General features: G+C 42.8%; 2 protein-coding genes across 6 annotated transcripts in view; both read left to right on the forward strand.

Annotated features, from left to right (window-relative positions):
- Window positions 1–108: 108 nt before the first annotated feature.
- HEATR3 (HEAT repeat containing 3) lies at window positions 109–19,404 on the forward strand. 5 transcript variants are annotated; one of them, XM_038148042.1, is made up of 16 exons: window positions 125–265; window positions 1,570–1,742; window positions 2,257–2,344; window positions 3,292–3,404; window positions 5,148–5,257; window positions 5,995–6,135; window positions 6,884–7,167; window positions 7,429–7,519; window positions 10,551–10,708; window positions 11,714–11,796; window positions 12,054–12,190; window positions 14,779–14,867; window positions 15,634–15,777; window positions 15,879–16,055; window positions 16,918–17,057; window positions 18,860–19,404. In XM_038148042.1, the coding sequence occupies exons 1-15, from the start codon at window positions 146–148 to the stop codon at window positions 17,035–17,037; spliced, it is 2,028 nt and encodes a 675-aa protein (XP_038003970.1). In that variant the 5' UTR covers window positions 125–145; the 3' UTR covers window positions 17,038–17,057; window positions 18,860–19,404. The 5 variants fall into 5 exon arrangements, with proteins under 5 accessions (XP_038003968.1, XP_038003970.1, XP_038003971.1 ...); XM_038148040.1 differs by lacking the exon at window positions 18,860–19,404 and having other exon boundaries at window positions 109–265; window positions 16,918–17,232; XM_038148043.1 differs by lacking the exons at window positions 125–265; window positions 18,860–19,404 and adding an exon at window positions 480–740 and having other exon boundaries at window positions 16,918–17,232.
- Window positions 19,405–23,398: 3,994 nt separating this feature from the next.
- TENT4B (terminal nucleotidyltransferase 4B) overlaps window positions 23,399–24,717 on the forward strand; it is a 41,046-nt gene continuing 39,727 nt past the window's right edge. Inside the window, exon 1 of the mRNA XM_038148039.1 lies at window positions 23,399–24,135. Within this exon, the coding sequence (XP_038003967.1) occupies window positions 23,591–24,135 (545 nt within the window). The 5' untranslated portion in view covers window positions 23,399–23,590. The remainder of the gene's footprint in view (window positions 24,136–24,717) is intronic.

Raw genomic sequence — 24,717 nt, forward strand, 5'->3', positions numbered from 1 at the left:
GCTGCGGTGGGTGCGGGCAGGGCCGGCGGGGGTCGGGCGCGGCTGCCGCCGGGGCGGGGCGGGGCGGGGCGGGCTGTGCGGCGCGGGGCGGGCGCGGCGCCTGCGCGGGGCCGCACACGTGGGCGCGCCGGCGCCGAGCGCAGCCATGGGCAAGAGCCGGGCGCGGCGGTTCCGCAGGGCGCCCCGCGCCCCCGCCGGGCCCGCGCAGCAGCGCGACGGCGAGCGCGGCCCCGAGGAGGAGGCGGCGGCGGAGCTGCTGGAGAAGGTGCGGGCGGCGGGCGAGGGCGGGCTCGGCGGGAGCCCCGCTCCGGACCGGGGCAGCGGCGGGGGCTCCGGGGCCGGGCGTGGGGGGCGAGGCCTCGGCTTCCCCCGCGGCGGTGCGGGGCGAGGGCCCTGGCGCGGTCCCGGTCCCGCCCCCGGCGGGAAGGAGCCGAGCGGCCGCGCGGGGCCGCCCCTCCCTCCGCTCCGCTCCCTCCCCTCCCGGCCGTCGCTCCCGCGGCGTCACGGCCGCGCGGCCCGGCGGGGCGGCACCGGCACCGCCCGCGCTGCGGCGGCGGCCCGGGCGAGCTCCGCGCCCCTCGGCCCTGCGGGGGCTGCGTTCGGTCTCCCTGGCCGCAGACTTCTACAGGCGGCCAGAGCCAAGTGTTCAAGAGCCACATGTAAGGAACGAGGGATAGAAAATGCTGAAAAAGACCGGGTTTGGCCACTCGTAGGCCATAGTCCTGGCTTAAGTATTGCAGGTAAAAACTGATGTAAATATTCTGCAGGTGTGACTTTAGAATCAGAAGCAAAAATCCGTTTTCCTTTAAGAAATTAAATCCTCTTTGCTCACTTCACCCAACCTAATTCATTGAACAGATCACTGATTGATTATTCTTCTGGGAAACCTATTTAGGAGAGAGAGGGGAAGAGAGAATAAATAATGCCACAGTGAGGCTGAGCTGAGACACCTTTTTCAATAGAGGCAGAATCTGATGTTACCACTCTTCAACACATGTTATCTGCTAGGTTTTCAACAAACTCCATGGCCTTCCAGGATATGCACTTCCAGGTGTTATTATTTTTGCAATTTGTAGTTGTATCTCACCTAAAACTCTTGTTACAGCACGTGTGAACATTGTCTTGGGGAATGTAGGGAGCACTTGTTTCTTGCTGTTACGCAGATGCTTTTAATTTAAAGGGTACAATTTTTTTTGGTTTTTATGTTTCTTCGGCTTTTCTTTATGGTGACATGTGTTAGGTCTGTTATACTTCATTGACAATATTTTCCCCCCCACTTCAGTCCTTTTTTTAATACATTCTATTTGAGGTCTCACCAGTGCCAGCTAGTGTCAAATCTGTGTCTGGACTATGGCTGTCTTGTCAAATACCCAGAATAGCCTTTATCTAGTCATAAAGTTAACACACATAACCCGGGCAAGGATTTATAAGCTTTCATGGAAGTTAAAAAGTTCCTGCTTCCATTCAGGAGCACTAAAATGGAGCCACAGTGCCCTGATCAATCTTTGCTCTCGGTAAAACCCTCCAGCTCCCTTTTCCCTCAGTGTGATGTGCTCTGTGTGTCCACAGCTGCAGCATCCCAGTGCTGAAGTGAGGGAGTATGCCTGTGCCAGCATTTCCAAGCTGCTGCAGCAGAAGCACGTCATCCCAGCCTTTGTGCAGCGGGACGTGGTGCGCTGCCTGGGGCCCTTGCTGATGGATCACAGCCTGGCTGTTCGGGAGACAGCTGCAGGTGCTCTCCGGTAAGCACTCGCTGCCGCTCAGGTGCAGTGGGGGATCCTGGCACAGGGGGAAACTGGGGCTCTGCTGGTGACAGCTGTGACCTGGAGTGCCAGCCTCTCTTGCTTTAATTGTGGTCTGAGGAACTATGCCTACATCAGCTGAAGTCTGCGAGAGAGGGGCTTTTCTTGCTCTGTGAGACTTCAGTGTCAGGACCAGGCTTTATGAAATGCATGGCTTTATGAGGAAATAGAGAGACTTGAGTGCAGTTTGGATGGCATTTTGTGTCGTGATGTTTTAGTACAGATAAGCTTTCTAATTCATGAATAAATGGAAATAAGGTTTATTTTTAACTCCAAAGCTATTCTCTTGTGTTACTGAGGTAAAGAAGACTAAAGCCACTCAATTTAAGCAAATTGAGTTTAAAACAAAAAGTACATAACATTTAGAGAAGAATATCAAATGCATGGGTTTTTTGAAACATTCTTGTAAAGTATTGTATCTCCTCCAAAGCATTGATGTTTTTGTTTTCCCTAGAAATCTGAGTGCTTGTGGAGGATTTGATGTCTGTGATGACATGGTGACCAACGATATCATGACACCCCTGGTTGCACTTCTGAAAGAGGTGTGCTTATTTTTACTTTGATTTTAAACCTGATCTAGCCATTGAATTGTCCCATACACAAAAATAGTTCTATTTTTGTAGTTGTTAATACAATAAGGTACTTGAAAGATCTTTTAAAAGAATGTTTTGATAGGTTTAGTGATACAGAAGTTATTCCAGAGGTTTCTAACCACTGCCTTCTGGCTCCTGGCCAGCTAACTTGTGTCCATGGTGAGGTTTGCTACCTAGGATGATTTTTGAGTGAAAGGTCTGGAGATTTTGGGTCTGTAATGTCAGTTAAGTTTATTCTGTCAGCGAGAATCAAGGTCCTTCATTTATGTTGCAGCATTATTCCAGGGAGGTTTTTTTGGTGAGCAGTTATGTCTCAATGGGTATTTGGATGTAGAGCTGGGTAGTTATTATAGAATGACCTGTACTGAATTTGTATTCTTTGTTTGGTCCAGGTGTTGCAGTGCAGTTTGGATATTGCACTGATTTCTCTTACCTGCTGTCTTTGTATGAGCAACCTTGAGCAATATCATCATTTTCTGTATGTTTCTTCCCCATTTTAAAATACGAGTCATAGCATTACTATAGAGCATAGTAAGGTATTAGCTGAGTTAATCTTTGTGGTTAGAAACAACTGTTGACAGCTCCATACAGACTATTAGCAAGAAACAGTACTTCAGGTTGTAAAATTCCCAAGTATATTTTTTATTTTTTGTAGAAAGTGCTTCTAAAGACTAACTGCAAAGCAAGTACTGTAAGAGTCTTTCCACAAGAGAAAAGTTATCAATGGTTCAAGTTTTCATAAAGAAAGGAAACTAGTCAGGTGTTCTGGTAATAAACACTGCACGAGAGGATCTCTCCACTCAGGGCTGATAATACTTTAAAGTTTTGCTTCTCTTTATGGCTTGATATGCTTTATGGCTTTATTTCCCAACCCCGCTTCTTTTGTTTGGTTGTAGTGCAGCACTGGACTGGATGCAAACCAGCTGTCTCCAAAGAAATGCAGAGGGATGAACAAAAACTATATTGAAGACATAGCCAATGAGGCTATTAATTTGCTGTGGAATATATGGTAAGTACTGTGTAAACAATGGCATTTTAGCCAAATTAAATTGTTCCTGAAAAGGAGTGTGGTAATTGAGGCAGAAAAGAAATGGTTGTCCTGGCATGGGAAGATGCATTTATTTGCTGATTCTGATTGTGTTGCTCCTACATGTACCTTGCTTTAATAATGATGAGCCCTCATCTCATCTGAAATAAAAGTTTATCCTCTAGTAGAGTTTACTTTTTTTAAGTGAAGTATTCTAAAAGTGCACGAAGTTGGTAATTAGTTTTAGAAGAGTAACAAATTCTTTTTTCTACTGGTTCTTCATCTTGAGTTCTGATCCTGTTTTCTGAACATGTCCTTTCATAGTATGTTGTTTGGGTTGTGGCTTCTTGCATGTATTTCCTGCAGATCCATATCACAATACAATAAACAGAGAAAATGACATTCTGATCAGTGGGTCAGTGCTCTAGGAATATGAGGAGTTTTTATACTACTTCCTTCCTTGGCAGGTCATCCCAAAAATTGGTATTAACTGTTTGGGGAAACTATCCCTTAGTTACTGAGACACTGATAAAAATTTACTTTATTATGTGAGAAAATGTAAATTGTTCTATTAGTAGTTTACATTGGAAAGACCAGGTGAAGGAAGAGAAATGGCAACACTATTAATACAGAAATTACTGTAAATATTGAAGTGATACAAATCTGTTCCAAAAGTTCTCCTTGAACTTTGTGTTGTTTCTCTTAATTTTTTGTCACACTGTACACTTTGCATACAGGATTTTGTTTAGCACTGTGCAGTGCCTCAGTGGAACTGCCTCTATGCCTGTCTTTGTGATATGGCTGCTGGCTTGAGGCCTTATTTCTAAACTGGGATATTTATTTTTTAAGGTATTTGAATCTAGAACAGTAGATAAACCCCTTGTTCAGCATCTTGCACAGAATACATGTCCCTTTGTAACTGACTCAGCAATGTTGTGTGTTCATATTTTTTTTTGCTTTTTAGTCAGTGCTTGAGAACAGGAAGTATGATCATTAAGTGTGATGTAAATCACTTCAGTGTTTTGAACTTTGTGGTAATGAATGTGAACTGCTTGTTTCGTTGCTAAGTTTGATACTGATAAAATTAGGGCTGGCATTGATGCTGAGACATAATATTTTCAAAATTAAAGTTTTGAAGACCCTTGTAGCTAGTTAGCTCCTGTGCTTTTTTCAGTTTGAATTGGTCTTGTATCAGTATATCAATTTAAAAGAGACAGTAGCTGTGAGAACTTGAAGAAACACAAATCCCACTGTTGGATAATGAAAGTAAATGCATTTCTGAATGGTAAGAGCAGTCATTTTTGGAGTGAGTGGGTACTCATGTGAGGCAGCAGCCCACTCTGCTGGCAGTGGGTTTGTGGGTGAAGTCTCCTGTGGCTGCAGGAAGCCCTGGGCTGGCTTGCAGCCCACAGCTCTGAGCTGCCTTCCACACTCCAGCAGGAGCCTGTAGTTTGGCTCCCAGATGAACTCTGAACACTCCGTGAGGAAGCAGCTGGCACAAGCCAGCTTTCCTCAAAAGTGTCCAGGATATTGCAGCTTCTCTTTCAGCATCTTGTCTAGAGTTGATCATAACCTCAATAATGAAGGGTAGCTCTTTGCCTAATGCATAATTCTTAGGCAGCTTTTAAAAATGTGAGTAATAACAAGTGTGGGGTGCTTAAGATGTTGCTATAGTACTTTTTTTTCCCTGGAAAAAACATTTGATTGATCTTTTCCATACATTAGTGAATGCAACAATACTGCCCTGTACATATTCAATAAAGAAGGATGTCTGGAGGCTGTGTTACATTACATGAAGAAATTTGCCACAAATGTGGATCTGGCTATTTCAGTAGGTAAGTGGTAAAAAGAGAAGATAAGGCTTTAAAGATACTTTTTTTTTTTTAATTGTATGAATGTAACGCATTCATTGCATAATGGACCCACTTTAGCACTGCTTAATTTTGCACTGAGTGTAAGACTGTAAATGCATTTTTGAGCAGCACATCATAAAGAAGTTGACATCTGTTGTGCTTGTTTTCAGTCCAAAAGAGAATGGCTTATTGGTGGTTACATTGGAAGAAAAAATTGTGGGAATAGGGCTTTAGAGGGAGGCTGTGTTTTTCATTTTGTTTTCATGTTTTGGTAATGGAAGGTTTAATTGGTTGAGTCATTTTGAAGAAACCCCAAACGATTCCAATCACTTTCAGTCTGGTTTTATCAGTATTATTGTTATTATAGTTTCATAATGGTCATACAGAACCATGTGTGCTTCCAACATTTTTTTATGTTGTCCATTGTCAGTATATAATGGATAAATTTCATTTTGAGTAGCTGAAATTAATACATCCAATTCCATGGCTGATGTGGTATCATCCTCACCTGTTTTATGTATGGGTTTGCCACTCCTTTAATCCAAAACACAGCTTGTGAAGCACTGTGTCAGACCATTACAACATGATGCTGCATGAAATTTTTTTCCTGTGTCAGCATTTCATTAGTCCAGCTTTCAGGAAGATAATGGTTTCTCATTAGCAGAGCAAAAGCTACTACTGGGTTTGTTAATTATGTTTGCTCTCGTTGTTTGCTGCAGCAAACTGCTTGCAGGCAGTGACGGAAGATAATCCAGATCTTCTTTCTTCATTTAATGCCTCTGCACAGCAAATACTGGAAACAGTGATGTTGAGTCCAGAGAGCACCATGAAGCACATCCTTCTGAGAACACTGATAGCAGGTACAGTGCTCAGGGGGGTTCACTGCTTTGAGATGGGGAGCGTGGCAGGTGAAGGAGGCTGGGAAGGACAGAAGGCTTAGTCTTCTCTGCTGTGGTCTGGATATCTGATTGTCAAGGCCTGTACAGATGGTTTGTGAGGTTATATCTGCCTTTTGGAACTGCAAATAGATATTTGCAACTAGTTTTAAAACTGACTTAAATGCTTAATTCTGAATTCAGCCCCTGCTCAGTGTGATAGCCCACTTTAACTGCTCATTTAGGTTTTAACAGTTAAATGAGTCAATAATAAGTGGTACAGGAGTTGTTTTGATCTTACTGGCTGTAAGTTTTTTTTAACCTCAGATTCTCTACCTTGAATTCTTGTTACCTCACATGTTTAACCATGATGATTTTTGATACTGGAGTGTAATAAATAATTTTGAGACTCCTTGAAAAATGATTCTCGCATGTGGATTTGTTGTCTCAGGTACAGAGTGACACCAAGGTCACTCCACATAAATATTCTAAATATTTACATGCTGAAATTTACTTGAGCTTAAGATGTAGTCGTAACAATTATTAGAGATTAGTATATGAAATGTTATACAGAAACCCCCAGAAATCTGTAGACTAATGATTTGAACATTTATAGTGAGAAAAAGCACCAATTATTTTAAATAGTGGAGGCTGTGTCCTTACAAAATGGCTATTACAGAGCTGGGAATTGAGCACTTTAATAATTTATATAATTTGGTTACCTCATATTTAGGCACTATCTGGAATATAAAGGATACCATTCCACCAGGCAGCCTGGGAAGCACAGTTAATGCAATCCTGAAGATATTTTCAGAATCATTGGCAATAGACGCCGGTGAAACTATTATTCGTATGAACGAAGCTGAAAAAAACAGGTTAAAACTTGCTGTGGAGCCAGAAACTGAAGAAAACATGAGTGATACTACAGAAAACTGTGTTTTGAGTGAAGATGATAACATGGAAGAAATACCAAAAGGAAAACTCAGAAGAGAAAATGACGTTTCAGATTTACTTCCAGTAAGTGTGGCTGACTGGCTTTTGGACAACTTTAGTGCAAGTGGCATTCCTTGAGAATAAAATCTGCTCTGCAACGTCCAACAGAAAGATGGTAGATAATTCTGCTTGGGTTTGTGTTTCGGGGGTTTTTTCAAGTTTGGATGTAGACTGAGAAGAGGAAATGGCTGGGACTGTATTTTTAACTGACAGCTTGGATACTTTGAATGGTGCTTAAATGTTGTTTTCCAAAATCAAATTTGGTTCATGTTTTTAATTTTTTAGTCTGATAAGTGGGAGCTGAAAGAAGTGACAGCTTTACTGACGGCTCAGCAGACTGCTCTGGAAATCATTGTTAATATGTGCTGCAGTGAAGGTTTGTAGGAGTTTCGTTCATTGCAAGTGTTGGGGTGTGTTTTGTTTCTGTGTAGGTCACCTTTAGTTTGCTGTTTAGTCATCTGAGTTTTTATGGGCAAATGCCCATGGGCATATTGTCCCTGATACCCTCATCTGGTGGCAAAGTAGGTTGTCATTTCTGTTACTAATTTAATTGTTTTTTCTTCATTTAAGTGACTTATGTTGCTTAATTTTTTTTTTTTGTGTGACACTGCATGTGCCAGCATTTAAGAACAAACAAAAAAGCACTCGTGCCAGAGAGATATTTTCCTAAAGCAAAATCTTTGTTCAGTTAGAGTGAGGTCTGACTGTTCTTCTGATGTGTATGAATCTGATTGCAGGATGGGCCATCAATTTTTTTAAAGCATAAAGATGAATCTTTTTATAAAGATTTTTATATCTAAAGGTTTTTATATCTAAAGATAAATCTTATACCTTTGATTTAGTTTTGATACTACAAGTGTTGCAAAATTAGGAGCAGGGACAACTTTTGCATGCATCTCTGGCAACAATGTAGATCTTGGCTTCCAGAGTTCTGCCTTTATGAGCCTTGAGGAGGAGGAGAAAGAGAAGCTGTTATTTGGAGAGGAGTAGGGTATAGATATTCTGTATCTTTTATGAACTCTGAAACTCTGTTCTGATAGCTTTTCTTCTAATCTTCAGGAAAACAAATGAGAGATTATCAAATTCTATTTCATAAAGCCAACCAACAAACAAAACTAATCCCCTAAACCCTCCAAAACCTGAAAACTTTGACTGCTATTGTAGTTTCAGCCTGATGCAGGAGTAATTGTGTAGAAAGTAACTGAGTAAAATGTTCAGGTTCTTTAAAAATCCACAGTAATACCCAGTTATTCCCAATGGTAACTTTTTTTTTCTCTTACAGCACAAGGAAATTCTGCACCTAGTGTATGAAGCTCCTTTCATAACTGCATTTCTCATCTAATGAGCTGTAATTCATAAGCTTTCCCCTTTAATTGGAAAATCTCTTGTGGATAAGCTGCATATTCTGCCATTCACTCAGTGTAATGTAAGATTGATTGTGTTGTATTTTGCTACAGTACTTTACCCATTCATGGGCAGACAGTCTCTAGAAATTAGGAGGAATCCAGAGGCAGCTGTTCATTTAATTTTCAAATTATTTGAGGACTAAAATAACTTTAGCCATTATTCTGAGTTCATGAAAACACTCAGCTTGCAACAGAACTGAGAGGAATTACCAGGCTGGCGAGGGATGTGTTGTACTGAGCCCTGGCCAGTGCTTGGAATGAGCAGAGTGCTTCTCTTTGATGGGCGCTGGGCAAGAAGCCAAGGGACTCCTGCACTGTCCAGTTTGTAGTTCTTGGGTCACCAGTGGTAGGTAAGATGGGATTGCTGCTGGAAATGCCTCTGTTTCCTAGAACATTAGAAGAAACCTGAGCATAGTTATGCTGTACACTAGCCAGTGTTCCAGATCCCAGTTCCTGCTCTGCCCTGGTCACTCACTGTCAACTTATGACAGCTGCTGTCTTTGTTATTGCTGAATTGCATTGTCAGCTTATATTGTTATCAATTAGTGTTCAAGGGATGTTTTTTGCTTTCTTTGTTTTCTAAAGATGCAGAAGGAATTTTTTAGAGGAGGCAAGAGACTGAAAGCAGGATGTCTTGCTTTGTTTCCATGTTTTTTGCTGCCATGGTTTGGTAAAGCATGAAAGGCAACCATTTTCTCATGCAAAGGCTATTAACACCAGCGAGTTATGGCTGTAGAATTAACTGGATATTCCCATAAGATGCCTGTGTGGTCAAGTTGCTACACCTTGATGAGTTACCTTACATCTGATAAACCATAACCATCACCTTCAAATAAATTCTTAACTTGTGCAGTACAAGTGAAATGCATTCATTTGGATCTTTGTTGCTGTATTTATGGTGAATTTATCTTTTGCCACAGAAGTGCATGGCTGTTCCTGTAGTTACTACAGGACCTATATCTCATGAGAATCTGTATTGTTAAACAAAATTACTTGGGTGTGAATATGATAGGTGTTTGGTTTTTTTGTCACAATAGTTAAATATCCTGACCTATGTACATAGAGCTTTCATCTGCTGGAAAGGAGGATCAGTCCAACCTGTAGACTTAGGACTTGGGTAAACACTAGTTAAAATATAACCAGATTTAAAGAAACTTCAGCTAAATGAGTGTGAACTCAGTGGATGTAGATAGACGAGTTCAAATATAAATGAGGGTGATTTTAGATTGTACTTCTCAGCCAAAGTCCCCCTTCAGCGGTGGACAGATTATTCACACAGTAGCCTGTTGGTAAAAGAAGTTCAACTCCTCTCACCATATCGCCCTTAAAGATCTGCTAGTAGAATAAGTCATGTAAGTAGCCTAGTTCAGGTTTAAGATTATAAACCTAGTTTAATTTATGTGAAATATGTTGTTTGAAATGACTATCAGAGATTATTTGGCTTTCTTTGCTGTCATCATTTTGTTTCAACTGACCTTGCTGTGGAGACAGTAACATCTTCATCCAGCCCAGTTACTGCCCAGGCAGAGGACATCTGTCTGTGGCTTCAGTATTGCCAGAGGAAACAATTACCTTAAACTGACTGCAGTTAGTAAACAAGTTATGTTAAACTGTTGTATTTGCATGCTTGAATCAACCTCAGAAAATGAAGTGGTGCAATCCAAGTTAAAATCTTAGGAAATCTTAGGAAATCTTTATGAAATGTTTCTTCTGTACATTTTTTTGATATTTTTAAACAGCCCATTGTTAATATCAGCGATTAACGTGCCCACGTGTGAAAAACCTCTCATGAGAATATTTGTGCCTCAGTGAGTATAAAATATTTTAAATAAAATATTTAGAACTGTCACTTAATGGCACTTGGTTTGTGAGGAGTTTGTCAGAGCCCAAGAACTTAAAGATTCCTAAACCAAGATGTTTGGAGAAGCCAATTTCAGTTGGGAAGTAGGATACCTGTTGCTTGAGGGCTGTTACCTTTACAAATCTGTCTTGTGTTCTCAGATCCCTCTGATGATGAGTGGGAAGAGCTCTCCAGCAGTGATGAGAGTGACTTGTTCATGGAAAACTCATACGACGAGGGGAGTGGGCTGCTGCTGTCACCCCTGTGCCTCTCTGATGAAGTTAACTCAGCGTTTCTGAACAACCTCATTCCAAAGAAGGTATTGTCTTCTGTATTATTTCCAACACGTTACGGTCTTTCTCTTGTTCCTGCTTTGTATCCCAGGTTAGGCAAACAAATTACTCCAATCCACCTGGAGAAAGGGAGTATTTTTTAATGTGAGTTTGGCCTCACTTTTTTGGCCTAGAGATTGTGCATCATTGCATGACCTAAATAATTTGCTCATGTTAGTGAGAATAGGAATCAAAAATCTGGGAGGTCTTTTTAAAATTTTTCCCCCCAAAATACAAAGGTTGTTATTCCTTGATTTGGACATGAAAAAGATTCCCCACAGAAAGAAGGGAAACTTGGCTGAAGCGTGACAGCCAGATTTCTGTATTAGCTAAATGAGGTGGAAGTAACATTAATGAATGGCAACAGTCAGCACTGAAAAAGTGCAAGTTCCTCTCCCCCTGTTTTATACAAAGTGTCTGAAATACAGTATTTGGCACTGACAGGAAATCAGATATTTTTGTTTCAGAGTTGTTTTGCTCATTTTTATTTGGGGTTGTAAAGGTGAAGTTTGTTATTTGAATCAGTTACTGTGTTAGCTCAGCAGCATTGTGGAATTCTGAGCTCAGACATCAAGGTGCGAGGTGAAAACTTTGAAGGGTTTTTGTATTTAATAGCCAGAGTCTCGTGGCAAGGCCTTCCAGACTTGCAGCTATTTGAAAATCCTGTAGCAGAATATATAAGAAGAAAGAGCTAAAGAAGAAAGAATAGCAGAGACCTAGAAAATCACCTGTTGTTAGTACAGTTCAACACTTTAAATATTCTATGTTAAACCCAGTGTATAATTTAATTGCACCATTTAAGTGATAGAAGAAAATTCTGGCAAATTTCTAGCAGGCAAGATATTTGCTATGTGGAAAACTTTGAAATATGCAGTTTGAAGTATCTGTTTGACATTAAGCTAAAATTTCAGTCTTCCCTCTGAACACGCTATAACAAAAAAAAAAAGGAAAAAAGGGCTTTATTGCTAAATCTTTCTTTTTCCCCTCCTCAGATTCTTGAAAAAACTGCTTTTCCGAACAGTGTTGCTCTAGACATCTGTACGCACAATCCGTCTTGGAAACCATTAATTAAAAAGTAGGCATTTCATTGTCTCTCTTACTGTTTTTCATGTATATTCAGTTGTTTTAGAACTCTTAAAAGGATTGTCCATCTTTGGGCTGCTCTTAAGATCTGGAAACTGGCAGATCTGATAGATGATTTTGAATAAAAAGATAAAAATGTTTTTGTGAACTGCATACTGGATCACAGCCTTATTAAATTCAAGATTCCTCTTTATATTTCAATGGGTTTGTTCAAAAATACCTGCTCAGTGTGTTTTTTATTTGTTTCAGACTGAATGCAGTGCAGTGTAGAGCTTTAACATGTCTTCAGAGCATTTTGTTGGTGTCAGATGTGGATTGTCTTGGGGGAGCTTCAGCACTTCAGTCGCTTGCACAGCATCTCTCACAGCTGATCTTTTCTAAAACAGGTAAGCTGTTTAGTAAAGGGGTCTTGCTGACCCCTTTGCTGATCATCTAGATACAAGGTAGCCATGGGGGTTATGTTCCAATGCTGTTTATTACTAACTTTATCCCTCTGGTCCTTCAAGATAAGGATACTAAATGTTGGCAGTGTACTGACATGACAGTGTACCCTGTTAAAATATGTTTATCCAAACTGCACCTTGAGCAAGTCTGCTCATAGTGCAAGAACCTGCTTCACGTTTGGGTCTACACAGAAAGTCTCTGAGTGGATTAACACTGCCTTGTTGGGAGACCAGAACTGTTTGCTTGATTTTGGTAATTTGTGGTAATAACAGTTTTTCAGCAATCAGACAAGCATGAAGAAGATGGGACATTTTCTTTTTAAATGCCCTAACTAGCCTAAGGAGATGTGAAAACAAAACATGTTAGCACAGTCTTTCACATAATTTTCCCTAGTAATCTTACCAAATTATGGCAAAAGCAATTGGTGCAAAAATCTCAAGAATGTTCATGCTTCAGTAGAAAAGAGAGCAGCCACCTAGTCCCCAGGACATGCTTTATGCTTATGATGGCTTAGCTAAGAAAGTGTGCAAAGTTGTTACAACTAAGTGTTAAAGCTGCTCAGCTTCCAGTTCTGCTTGTGGGTTCAATTTCAACAGAGAAGGTAATAAATTCAATTATTCTAAAAATACTATATTAGAATGAATATAAATATGTATGTATTTATTTATTTATTTATTAGATCTGTATTTAGACAGTGGAGTGGAGTGGACTGCCCAGGGAGGCTGTGGAGTCACCATCCCTGGAGATGTTTAAGGACAGACTGGATGTGGCACTCAGTGCCAGTGTCTGGTTGACAAGGCTGGACTGATCAGAGGTCTTTCCCAGCCTCACAGATTCTGTGATACATCCTGATGAACATTAGAATGTCTTCACTGTAGTTCCTTCAGGGTGCATTATTTCATAGACAAACTGTGAAGGTCTCCCCGTACATCTGCTAGTACAGTGTTACTGGATCATGTCTGCAGCAGGTAGCATTTCCAGCTGCTTTCTGGGATCCTATACATGAGAGCAGCATCATTTCTATAATCCTGTTGAATAGTTTATGCTATGACCTCTCTGTTACTGATATGAGAGAAGCTGAACCAAGATTGAAAAAAAAAAATGTTTAAGAAAAGCCCAGTTTTCTTAAAAAATCCCAAACTGAGGATGTGGGTCCCTGTCAGGCTGTTTTCTTCAGACTATTCTGGTAATTTTTGTTTTAAGGTCAGTGGTGATGGGTTTTCAAAAAATAAGAGAGATTCTTAGAGCGTGGAAAAGCTGCCAATTCTCCAAACTGTCAGAAAACATTTTCCCTAAGACAGTTCTGTTGAAGTCTGGCATATGTGTGGCTTTGTCATTTCTCAAACTCAAGAAGTTTAGTTTCCTTCCCTTCCTTCAAGTGTCTCTATTTGTAGCCATAGAAGTAGCTTATGTAGTGCTCTGCTGTGATGTATAAAATGACACTGCATTAGTGCTTGAAAATGCATCTACCTGCAAAACACACTTTTTTCTCAATGTACTTAAAGACATGTGATTAGTCTATGGGAACATTGTTGCTGAGTGCAGCGTGTGGAACACTAAAATGCAGGAATAAAAATATCTATGAAAACATATCCAAGGAAGTTTACATAAAATATGTCTCATGCTTGAAGAGAGAACTTCCAGTATTTTGGGTCTACATGTTATGCTTTGTAATATGAAAGCTCTCAGATGAAGCTGGAGAAGTTGCTATCTGGAGACAGCTAAGGATGCTAAAATTAATTAATTGGCACAGGCCCGTTTTTTCATGTTTAAATGCTGTGTAATGAAAACTGCCAGATAGAGCTGATAACACACCAACATGTGGTTAGAAGGAATTCTGTGGTTTACAGAGTTAAAGAGAGGCATAAAGATCTGATTGTTTACATGAGAAGGGAGGAGATGCACATAAATCAAGAAGTTCTGCATCTGGAGTGGTCCAGAAAATAAACCCATTAAGAGGAAAATGAAAAGCCTCAAGAAATGCAGAACACAGATTGAAGGTGATGGCTGCTACTGATGAGTTTGTAGTTAAACAAGAATAATGCAGTGTTTGAGTCATACATTCCTGGAATGTTATTAAACCACCGGAAAACATGCTCTTTATATGAATTGGAAAGAGTCCAGTGCTCTGGGTGTCTGAAAAGCTTGCTTAAGAAGGCAGAAGAAAGGAGGTGAAGTATGCAGTCAGCTTCTGCAGTTTTCTCTGTTCAGCCTCCATGTGATACCAGTCTTCAGCTGCTGTTCTGGTGACAGTGGCTGGCACTGTCCCTTAGGTCACACAGTGTCTCAACCAGGGATATGCCTGGAAAGGAGGCCCAGCTGTGTTCTAACCTCCAGATGCAGTCAATGCTGAATTCAAGCAAATCACTATGGTTACAACCTACAGAGACCAGTCTCTGAAAATCTAGCTTTTCCTGTTGTGGTAGTACCTGGAGGAACAATTAAGGGATTAAGGAATTTGTATTTCTTTGCTTCCTGTGTCACTCATATTACTGTTTAACTTCTGGCTCTGGGTTCTGTTCTCTGACAGAACTCCCTACAGACACAGAATTCCTGGAAGCTGTAACCAGTGCTTTGAGGGCTCTCCTACAAACAATGGCATCAAAGAACATCTCCCAGGTAAAAACTTTCAAACTCAAATGCTCTGGTAGGTTCAAATTCCTCTGAGATTGGGCTGGAAAGTTTTTGAAACAAACCAATATAATTTTAGTTAAAATTTCAGCGGTTGTGAACACGGGAAGGACAGATTAGTAACTTAACTGTATTTTCCATGGACCTTACAGGAATATTTTTTAGTATATCTCCTCCTCAACATGTAAACAGATGAAAGGTATTTCAAAACCAGAATGACAATAAGCCACAGGTATCATTGGAAGATAGTTATAATGACAAATATTTAGAAAATTAGCACCTAGAAATGTGGCTTCTTTATTTCCTGATGTCACCTAGCTGGTGGTCCTTGAGTCTTGGTAGGATATGAATTAGTGAGTTGAATACAGGAACGAAGCATAATGATTTGTTATAGAAGACACAATATTAGATAGTCTGCTAGTCCTTTCTGGCCTTAAACTGAAATCTGGGCTTTTGTGCTGTAAGTTGTAATGAGTTGGAAGCAGCTATTGAGCTAGATAAATTTGTGAAAATCTCAGAACTTTTCCTTCAACTTCATGTCAGCCTTGGGTATGTTCTGGAACAACCAAGTTGAAAGGGAAATGGAATTTCTTGGTAATTACATTTTCAGAATTCCTAATGTTTTCATAATCTCAGACTCTGTGAAGAATTTGCTGTGTTCTGTAAAAGTGTCTAGATGTCATATTTCAAAATTTCCATGAACATGTAACTATGTGTGTCTTCCTTCTTTCTCTCCTTTCCCCTTGCTGACCAGTGTATGACTCCTGAGCAGCTATTGGCTTTGTGTGAGGCTGGCATTCAAAGCAGCAATGCCAGTGTTAGAGTGAACGTGGTGAGCATCCTTGGAATTTCTGGCAGTGTCCTGGCAAAAGGACAAGATACAGCTGAAACACTGAAGGTGAAAAAGCAAACTTTGCATTGCAAGCTTAAAAGAATTTTGATGTTTCTTTCAATTTTCTTTAGCACACTGGAAAAATCAATTCTTCTTTCTTATTACAGATGATTGGAAAATTTCTTCTTGAGGTTGCTATGAAGGAATCTTCTCTTGTGGTAGCAGGGGAAGCCTTGGATGCACTTTTTGATGTATTTGCAGATGGTGAAGAAGCAGAGAGGGCAGCATTACAGATCAAGTTGCTTCCAACACTGAAGGAATTTCAGCCAGTGTTCAGAATGAGGGTAGGCATCAAGGGCAGCCAGCTCAGAGCCTCAGCACACAGTGTGGGTTAAAGGTTGAGTTTTGGGCTCCTAGAAGATACAATTAATTTATCAGGTGACAGGAAAAAAGTGTTTGATTTTCTGATACTCCACTTTAGAGGAAAGCAAATACCTTAAAATTCATGGATGTGCCAAGGTAACAGTGCAGCACCTGCATTGCAACATCAGCATTACACCATCATATTACTGGTGTCCAAATCACTGTATTGTTCTGAAACAGTTGTACAAAAAATCCTGCAGATGTCTCTGGAGGTGGAAGAAAAGTCCTTTCTGAAGTTACAGTGACATCTTTGGTTTTTAACTTGCAGTAGCAGTTGGATGGTTTTGTTCCATTCTTGGTTAATCAAAACAGTTCATGTATCTTGTATTTTCAAGAATAACAAGGCTGGCATTCTAACCTGTGATTTTACATACATCCTGGACTTAAACAGAGAATGACCTTCCACACATTGTTTCTTTGGTCAGATGCAGCCTGAGGAGTGACTTCCATAGTCTAAAAGCTAAGCACTGTACACACAAAGTACATACCTGATGGTGCTTCAGTTGTTAGGTTAAATGTGCAAGGTTTTCTGTATAAAAAGCCACAGAAAAGAAGTGTATATGTCAGATTTTTTGGATAAAATAATGTGCCATTAGTCTAGTTTTAGGCAGCAGTGCATTATAGTAAATTGACATGCAGAAATAATTGCTAAGCTCCACATGTGCACACGGGAGCTCCTTGGAGTTCTCCTAGAACACCTATATACAGAATTACAGTAAACTCGAGGGGATCTGATAGGAGAAACTTCTCCATTGTAAACCATGTGTTCTTTTGGTTTTACAGATGCGAAAAGAAGGCAAAGGACAATATAGTACAGATCAGCTGTGTGTTCTTGACAATGTGAAGATGAATTTGAGAAGATTCATTGCATATCAGGAGACACTAGGGAAAACCCCAACTTGAAACATCGAGGAACTTTTAAGGTTTTCCTTATTGAGTAATGTTTTCAAAAAATATAACTGTTTTGAACTTCCAAACTTTACTGAGCAGAGCAGTTTTGCTTTGATGTTTATGCTACATTTTATAACATTCAGTATTTTTATACTTTTGGGTTGATGCAATATGAAAGACATATCAGCATAAAAACCCTGTAGCATACCCTGAGATTGTTGGAGTGGTAAAAAGGTGCTCTTTAGGTTCTGGGGTCTGTACATAGCACCACTGTCATTGCCTGGATATCTTCATTTACCCTGTCAGAAAACTACACATGTGTGAAGAAGTAATTCTGAAAATATTCTTGGTCATGTGACTGATTGGGGGAAAAAAAAAAGTAAATGCTCAAGGTCTATTTCAGGGAATGGAGCAGTGGGAGAATGCTCATATTTGCTCTTACCTGTTCCTAGAATTGCACAGGCACTTATGGCAGACTTCCCTAAAGAAGTGTCTGACAAATGGAGAAATGTGTAGATTCCAGTCAGCACTTGGATCTGTTATTTCATGAGGTTCATGAGGAGAAAATTTTCAGATTCATTTATGATAAATTCTGTATGATAGCTTTTTGCTGTGAAAATCAGTGTAAGCAGATCTTACACTTAGACACAGCACCCTGTCTTTATTTTGATTGGTATTTCTGAAAATTAAGTCTCCTGTTTTACAGTCTTCCTTGTAATTCTACATCAGCACAAGTTTGAATTCTGGGAAGTAGTAAACCTAACAGAAAATATTTTTTATACTGAAGTATTACCTGAGGTAAATTTATATTTGCTTAAAATACCTTTTGCAAATATTTGTGATGGAGATTTTTAAGCTGTAAGATACAGAAAATATTTTTTTATAATATCATTGCTTCATGCAAATTGTATGCTATTTTCCATGTATCAAAAGCTTTGGTTTTGTTTCTGTGAGTGAAGTGTCCTCATACACATTTTTCAAGAAAAAAACCCACAACTAAACACAGAAGCATTTTGTTTTGCTGGTGTTTGAAATGGAGGTTTTTTTTCTCCTCTATCAATGTGCTGCCTTAGCTCAGACATCCAGTTTTTGGCAAAATTTTTCCCATGTTAAAAGCATGGAACTTAAAAAGACCAAATTTGCTTGGTTTGTTAGATTTCAGTCTCTAAGATTAGAAAGTAGATGTGAGAACTGACTGGTAACTTGCAAATGACTGACTTTCTGAAACCCTGACAAGGTATTTTATTGCCAGAGGAAGGAAAGATGAGTTTAAGCAGCTGTACTTCCTGGAAGTGTGTGATGTGATGCCTGCCACTCAAAGGAGTGGGAGGATGGGATTGGGAGGGCTCAAGGGCCGTTGAGGCTGAACTAGAGAAAACCAGGAGTCAAGAGCGTGGGGCAGTTGAAAGGTTATTCAGGATTTGGCAAGGCAGGCAGTGAAGAGGTCTGCAGTGTAACAGCTGAGGAAAGGTGGATTATGGCATAATACCCTACAGTGTGTGGATTTTAATCCTGGTGTTAGACACTGAGGATAGTGTCCTGTTAGCCTGATGAAAGGTATTAGTATTTGTTTGGAGCACTTAAAGGACTTCCATGTGGAAAGTTCTGCTCTCATTTTCTTGGGTACTACATTAAATTGCAGATGTTCTAGATTGGAAGGGATCTCTGGAGGTCTCTTAGTGTAGTCCTCTGATCAAAGCAGGGCTGACTTGGGAGACAGGTTGTGCTAGGCCTTGAGCACCTCTCAGAATGGAAATTCTACAACACTGGACAGCCTTTTCCAGGGCTTGACTTCTCTCACTGGAAACGCATTTTTTCCCCTTGTGCCTTGTAGGACTTTCCCCTGCTGCAAAATGTGCCTCTTGTCCTTTGACTGCACACGACCAAGAAGAGCCTGGCTCCATCTCCTAACCCCCCCTTGGCAGCTGAAAACAGCAATTGTGTTTCCCTCTTCTCCAAGCCAAATAAACCCAGCTCTCTCAGCTGTTCCTTGTACGCCCTCTCACCCTCCAACCATCTTAGTGGCCTTCTGCTTGGCCTGCTCTACTGTGCCTTGTGCTGAGGCCCAAAACTGGACACACTACTCCAGATGTGATCTCCTAGGTGCTGAATAGAGGCAAGTGATTGGTTTTCTTGTCCTGCTGGCCATGCTTCTGCCAGCACAGCCTGTTAATTGTTAGCTGTTGGCACTGCACTGCTGGCTTCAGCTTACTGTCCACCAGGACCCTTTGGTCCTTCTCTCCAAAGCTGTCCTTTGGTCATTCAGTCAAGAGCACTGTCCCAAGTGTAGGAATTTGCATTTTACAAGTGCAGCAGCCAGAATCTGTTTCCTGGGGACCATTAGAAAACCAAAGTATGTTGTTTTTTGTTTTGGGTTTTTCTTGTAGGTTGATAATGATAAGAAACATTTAATCTACAAATACAAATCTGGAAGTTGCAGATAAATATACAGAAGATAGGGCATCCACTAGAAACCTGTTTTTCTTAATATAATCAGTTAGACCCTGTTTTTTTCCTTCAAGTGAAAAAACAGACTGACATTTAGATCTTAAACTATTCTTGCAATAGGAAGGCACAGATTATTTTTTACTATGCACTGATCAGCTGAATGACTTGAAAAATATTTTCACAATGAGATTGGTGCATAGTAGAAACTATATCAGTTAAAGAGGAATATTAATGCATTTATGGAAGACAAAGCAAGTTCTGAGTGATTTGAAGAAGCATCAAATCAGGGACTAAAACCAGATGAGATACACTGGCACAAAAGAGCTAAGCTACAAGATTGAGGCTCCAAAAGTTGTTCTGACACAGCTAAGGAAAATCAAGGCAGCAGCAGAAGTGATGATAATATGCAAATTAAATGTTTTGGGGGCTCTTTGAACACTGGTTTATTTAATAGGTCTAGGGTAAGCTTCAGACAAAGACAGGATCCTTTACAGCCTACAAAGGGGAAGATGGATCTTCATGGCCGAAGTTGGACTGATGTAGACAGTGTGTAGCATCAGTAAATAGATAATAAATATATGTAAGTGATCTTCACCAGTTCATCTAATCACACAGATAAGACTGGTATCAAAACAGGTATCTGAATTGGGTTGCTTATTCTGGTCCCTAAGGCATCATCTGTCTGCTTCAGTTAAAACCACAGTCCTTTGAAAGCGTGGATTGTGGCTCTGCTCGTGTCCCTGCCTGATGCTGAGCACAGCAGACTGGCTCTGAGCTGAGCTGGAACACCAAAATAGGTGCTGGCTTTACCTTGCCCTGGTATCAAGTAGAGTGTGAAGGAGGCTGTGGGTCCCCTGCCCTATTCAGGAGCAGCAGGACCACTGACATTTTCTGCTGCCTGCAAAATGTTGAATTCCCAGCTGTGGAAATAAGGAATTAACACTTGTGTGGTTTTATTCTTGCTCTCTATTAAAAGAAAGTGGCAAGATTTAAATGTGTATTTGTTGTTTATACCTCATGCCTTGACATTCAGAAGCAGAAGATAGCTGTATACCACAGTCAAGTCAATAGTTTAACTTTTTGGGGCTTATGAAGGTAATTTTTTTGCACAGTATGGGGTTTTTGGCTTTTTTTTTAATATTGTCTTCCTAGAGGAACAGGAATAACTTCAACCACTAGTACTTGGCTTGGTTTGATGTTTGCATTTTGAGAGACAAATACGAAAAAAAATTAGAGCACAGTAAAATTACAAAATGAGAACTGTGTAGGAGAACTAATGAATTTAAAATTAGTTTGCAGTTTAAGTATTATAAATTAAATTCATATATTGTGGAATACTAACATAAAACAACCAACCAAAAATGTCCATAAACTCAAGTTCTGTTTCCTTAGTGAGGGATTTTCAATAAAAACATTCCCGAGGATTGGATGGAAACGTCTAGCCTTATTTACTGTTACAAATTCCAATTCAGGCAATGGTAATGGTAATTGAAAATAATGTAATTGTTCCTTTCTGGCACAAGTGACTTGAGCAAACAATCTATATATTGTTTGTTCTGGACAGGCTGTTAAGATATATAACTTTAGGATAATTGGCAAAATCTGAGGTCTCTGACAGCAAATGAAGGAACTTGAAGTTTTTCCACCAGGGCTGACACATGGTGAGCCTTTCTGTTTGAAGAAGCTTTTGTTTGAGTGGTGGGGGGTTTTCGGTCTAATTTTCACATTATTTAAAACTGTTAATTTTTGTACCTTCTGGAAAAAAAAATTGAAGGCATTGAAGTAAATTCACTTAAATTTCATTTTGTTTCTGCATAATTTTTGTTTCTTCTCTCTGTGAGAGGCATTGTGTCAGAGATACAAACATAAGTCAATGACCACATAAAGCCTAGTTTGAGGCTTGCACACGTGAGCATAGAAGAACATGCTTTTTTCGTTTGAATCTGAGTGTCAGCATCTCCTGGCATTACTGTTACATTATGGGTTTTAATCAAACATTTGGGAACTAAAGTAATATCCCATGGTAATAATCTGTATGCTGTTGGATTGTGGCTGCTGCATGTTGTCAGCACAATGAGGGTCCTGATGCAGCCCTGGCATTGTGAGGTGCTCACATAAATCCCTGCACCATGCTGAAAGATGCCTTGGGCTTTCAGTAAAGCTTCTCCTGGTTTTGTGTTCCTGCTATGATAAAAACCCCATTGAGAATTGTTTTCTTTCTCCTCTGATGTGATTTTTTTTCAACTTCTAAGGACTATTGCATTAGCCTCTTCCCTCCTCTCTGCCCCTTCAAATGGAGAGTGAAAAGCACTTCCAGAACTTCATGGAAGAATGGCTGATTCAGCTGGTAAATGCATGATGTTTCCAGATAACCTTTCCTGGGAAGTTCCCTTTTTAGTAAATAAAAGAGTTAAAATTCAAAGCAGTGATCACAAAAAACCCCGATTTGACCGTATTAAAGTGTGGGTTTTGTTTTCTATGTCCCCCATGGCATACTTGCTAATCTAAAGCATTTGTGTTACTACACCACCTGTATTGTGTCTTGGCTATATTTGCTCGGGACTAGGGTTCTACTGAGGAATCCTGTAAATTAATAAACCTCAGTCCTATAACAAAACTTGTTGACATTTATGTGCTATGAGTGTAGTCTAAATCATGGGTTTTTGCAGTATTAGCTTTATTAAAAATAAAAGGAAACAAATAATTTCTTTTTCCTGTTGCTGTTACCTTCTTAAGGGTAATGTAAAATCATTTATTTGACTTTTCTTTGTTGCATTTTTTTAAAAGTTTGGTAATTGAAGCATTTTTATTTTATTTTTTGATGTTCAGGGAATATCGTTTAGATTCTTCTTGTTACCTTTTCCTGCTATGCTTATAATTCTCAGAATAACTGAAGAATGTGGGGTTTGGAAAATAAGGTTATTCATAGTGGTTATTTCCCAATTCCAAGACATGTTAAGTCCCACCAGTTTCCATTTGGCTAAACTAGTAGTTTTAGGTGCAGGTCCTAATTTTCAAAGTAATTAAATTTGTCATCTCAACCCCCAAATTTCACCCTCTTGCTGTGGTTCATTTTCTCTTGGGCAACGCAGATCAGACATGCTGTGACATAACACAGGAGTGCTGAGGACAGTATGTTCTGCTCTGGGATGGTGGGGAGAAGCCAGAACTTCAGACTTAGGTTGTCACCAGGAAATGGTGCTAAGTCTTCCTTGCAAACCGTTCGCTTCACGGAATGCTTGAAATTGAAATGCGACTTGTTAATTCTAAACCCTCCACCTCCAGCTTCCTAAAGAGAAATCATCTCCCATGCAATTCTGCAAGTGGGGGGAGAACCAGGCCCTTCGTGCTAAACGCTGGAAACTTTGTAGCTGATATTAAAGATGTTTTAAGGCTGTAGTATGAAAACACTAAAAATAAAACCGAGTTTGACAAGAACTGGTACTACTCACTGTTGCTGTTTGGGGTATTGTGTATGTGATGTATTTTTCCATCTACAAAAAAGGCTGCACTAGGCCGCCTTTGCCCTTCCTCTGGTGCGGAATGAAAGGCAGGAAGACCCTGAACTACCCCTCTGCGTCCTCACAAGAGTTTTGGGGTGTGGGGGCAGCGGCAGCTGTCGGTGTGCCGACAGGGGCACGCTGGTCCGGGTCTGCCCGCACCTCTCGGTGTGCCCGAGCCGCAGCCCGGCGCGCTGGCAGCGGCGGGGCCGGAACGAGCGCTCGGCCCTCGGAGCGCGGCTGCTGCCCCGTGGGGCGCGGGGCCGCTGCGCGCCGGCGGCGGCTGTGCCGGGCAGGACCCGCCGGCCCCGGGCCCCGCTCCGCGGCCCGGCCCGGCCCGGGGGCAGCGCGGGGGTGCCGGCGGAGCGGCCGGGGCGCCGCCGCCCCCCGTGCTGCGCGCGGCCCGCGTGCCGGCGGCTCTCCCGGCCCGGCCCCGCCTCGCCGCGCTCGCCAGGAGGGGCGGGGGCTGTGGAGCGACGGCGGCAGCAGCGAGCAGGCAGGCGCGGAGCTGCCCTTCCATAGGAGCCGCCATTAGCGCTGGGACCCGCTGACAGGGTCTCGGCGGCGGCGGCCGGCGCGGCGCGGGGAGCGGATCAGCCGGGGTGGGTCCCCGTTTGATGGATCCCCGGATAGCCTGGTTCCAGCCAGAGCAGCTCGGCCCCTCGAACCGCCTGTGGATGCAGATCTGGGAGACCACGCAGGGGGTCCGCAACCTCTACTTCCAGCAGCAGCAGCAGCAGCAGGAGCAGCAGCAGCAACAGCAGCAGCAGCAGCAGCAGCAGAGCGCCCCCGCCGCGGCCGGCCCGGCCTCCCCGCCCGGCATGTACCGCGCCCCCCGCGCCGACCCCCCGCCCGACTTCCTGCCGCTCGAGAGCGCCAACAACCCGCACAGCCGCGGCCACCGCCAGGCCTCGCCGCCCCCGGGGGCCGCCGCCTGGGCCCGGCCCGCGCGGGGGGCGCCGCCCGCCGCCGCCGCCGCCGCCAGCAACAAGAGGAAGCGCGACAACAAGGCCAGCACCTTCGGGCTCAACTACAGCCTGCTGCTGGGCCGCGCCCCCGCCCCGGCCGACGAGCCGGCCGCCCGCGCCCAGCCCGGCCTGGCCGAGCCGCTCTACACCGGCACCCCCTGGAAGAAGAGGAACTACAGCCAGGGAGTCGTGGGGTGAGCGTCCGCGGGGCGGGCGAGGGGGGCGCCGGACCCGACCGCGCTCGGCCTCCGGAGAAGGAGGAGGAGGAGGAGGCGGGGGCCGAGGTCCTTCCCCGCCCCGGGGCCGCACGCCGGGGCCGGGCAGCGGCCGCCGAGGGGCCGCTGGGCCGCGGCACCTGGGGCGCGGCGCGGGCCCGGCGGGTGGCGCAGGGAGCCGGGCCGGGTCGGCGGGGTTGGGCAGGGGCGGTGGGCGGTGGGTGCCGGGCCGGCGCCGCCCGACCGCGGTGACAGCTACGCCCCGCCGGTGCTCGAGCGGCCTGTGCGGGGCAGCCCCTGCGCCGAGCGTCCCCCCCGCCGGGGCGGCGGCTCCCCGGGGCCGGGGCCGCACGCGTGCGGCGGCGGTGCCCGTGTGCATGCTGATGGGGCGGGCACGCCTATCCGCAGGGACCGGGGCCCCGCCGGCCCGCCGCTGTCACCGCCCGTGCACGTGTTACACGCTGCCGGCCGGTGCCGCCGGGCTCCTCGGACGCGGCGTTCCGCTGTCAGCGCCGCTTCGCGCTCTGCTCGGTGTTGTCGCTGCTGTAGCGCCGGGTGCTG

This window comes from Motacilla alba, chromosome 11, assembly GCF_015832195.1.
Source record: "Motacilla alba alba isolate MOTALB_02 chromosome 11, Motacilla_alba_V1.0_pri, whole genome shotgun sequence".
NCBI classification, from domain to species: domain Eukaryota; kingdom Metazoa; phylum Chordata; class Aves; order Passeriformes; family Motacillidae; genus Motacilla; species Motacilla alba.

Bases quoted from the DNA above. Each gene is read 5' to 3' on its own strand.
- HEATR3 (XM_038148040.1), top strand. From the start codon at position 146: ATGGGCAAGAGCCGGGCGCGGCGGTTCCGCAGGGCGCCCCGCGCCCCC. The intron at 6,136-6,883 runs GTACAGTGCTCA...CCTCATATTTAG, and splicing joins TCTGAGAACACTGATAGCAG to GCACTATCTGGAATATAAAG. The intron at 14,868-15,633 runs GTAAAAACTTTC...CTTGCTGACCAG, and splicing joins CATCAAAGAACATCTCCCAG to TGTATGACTCCTGAGCAGCT.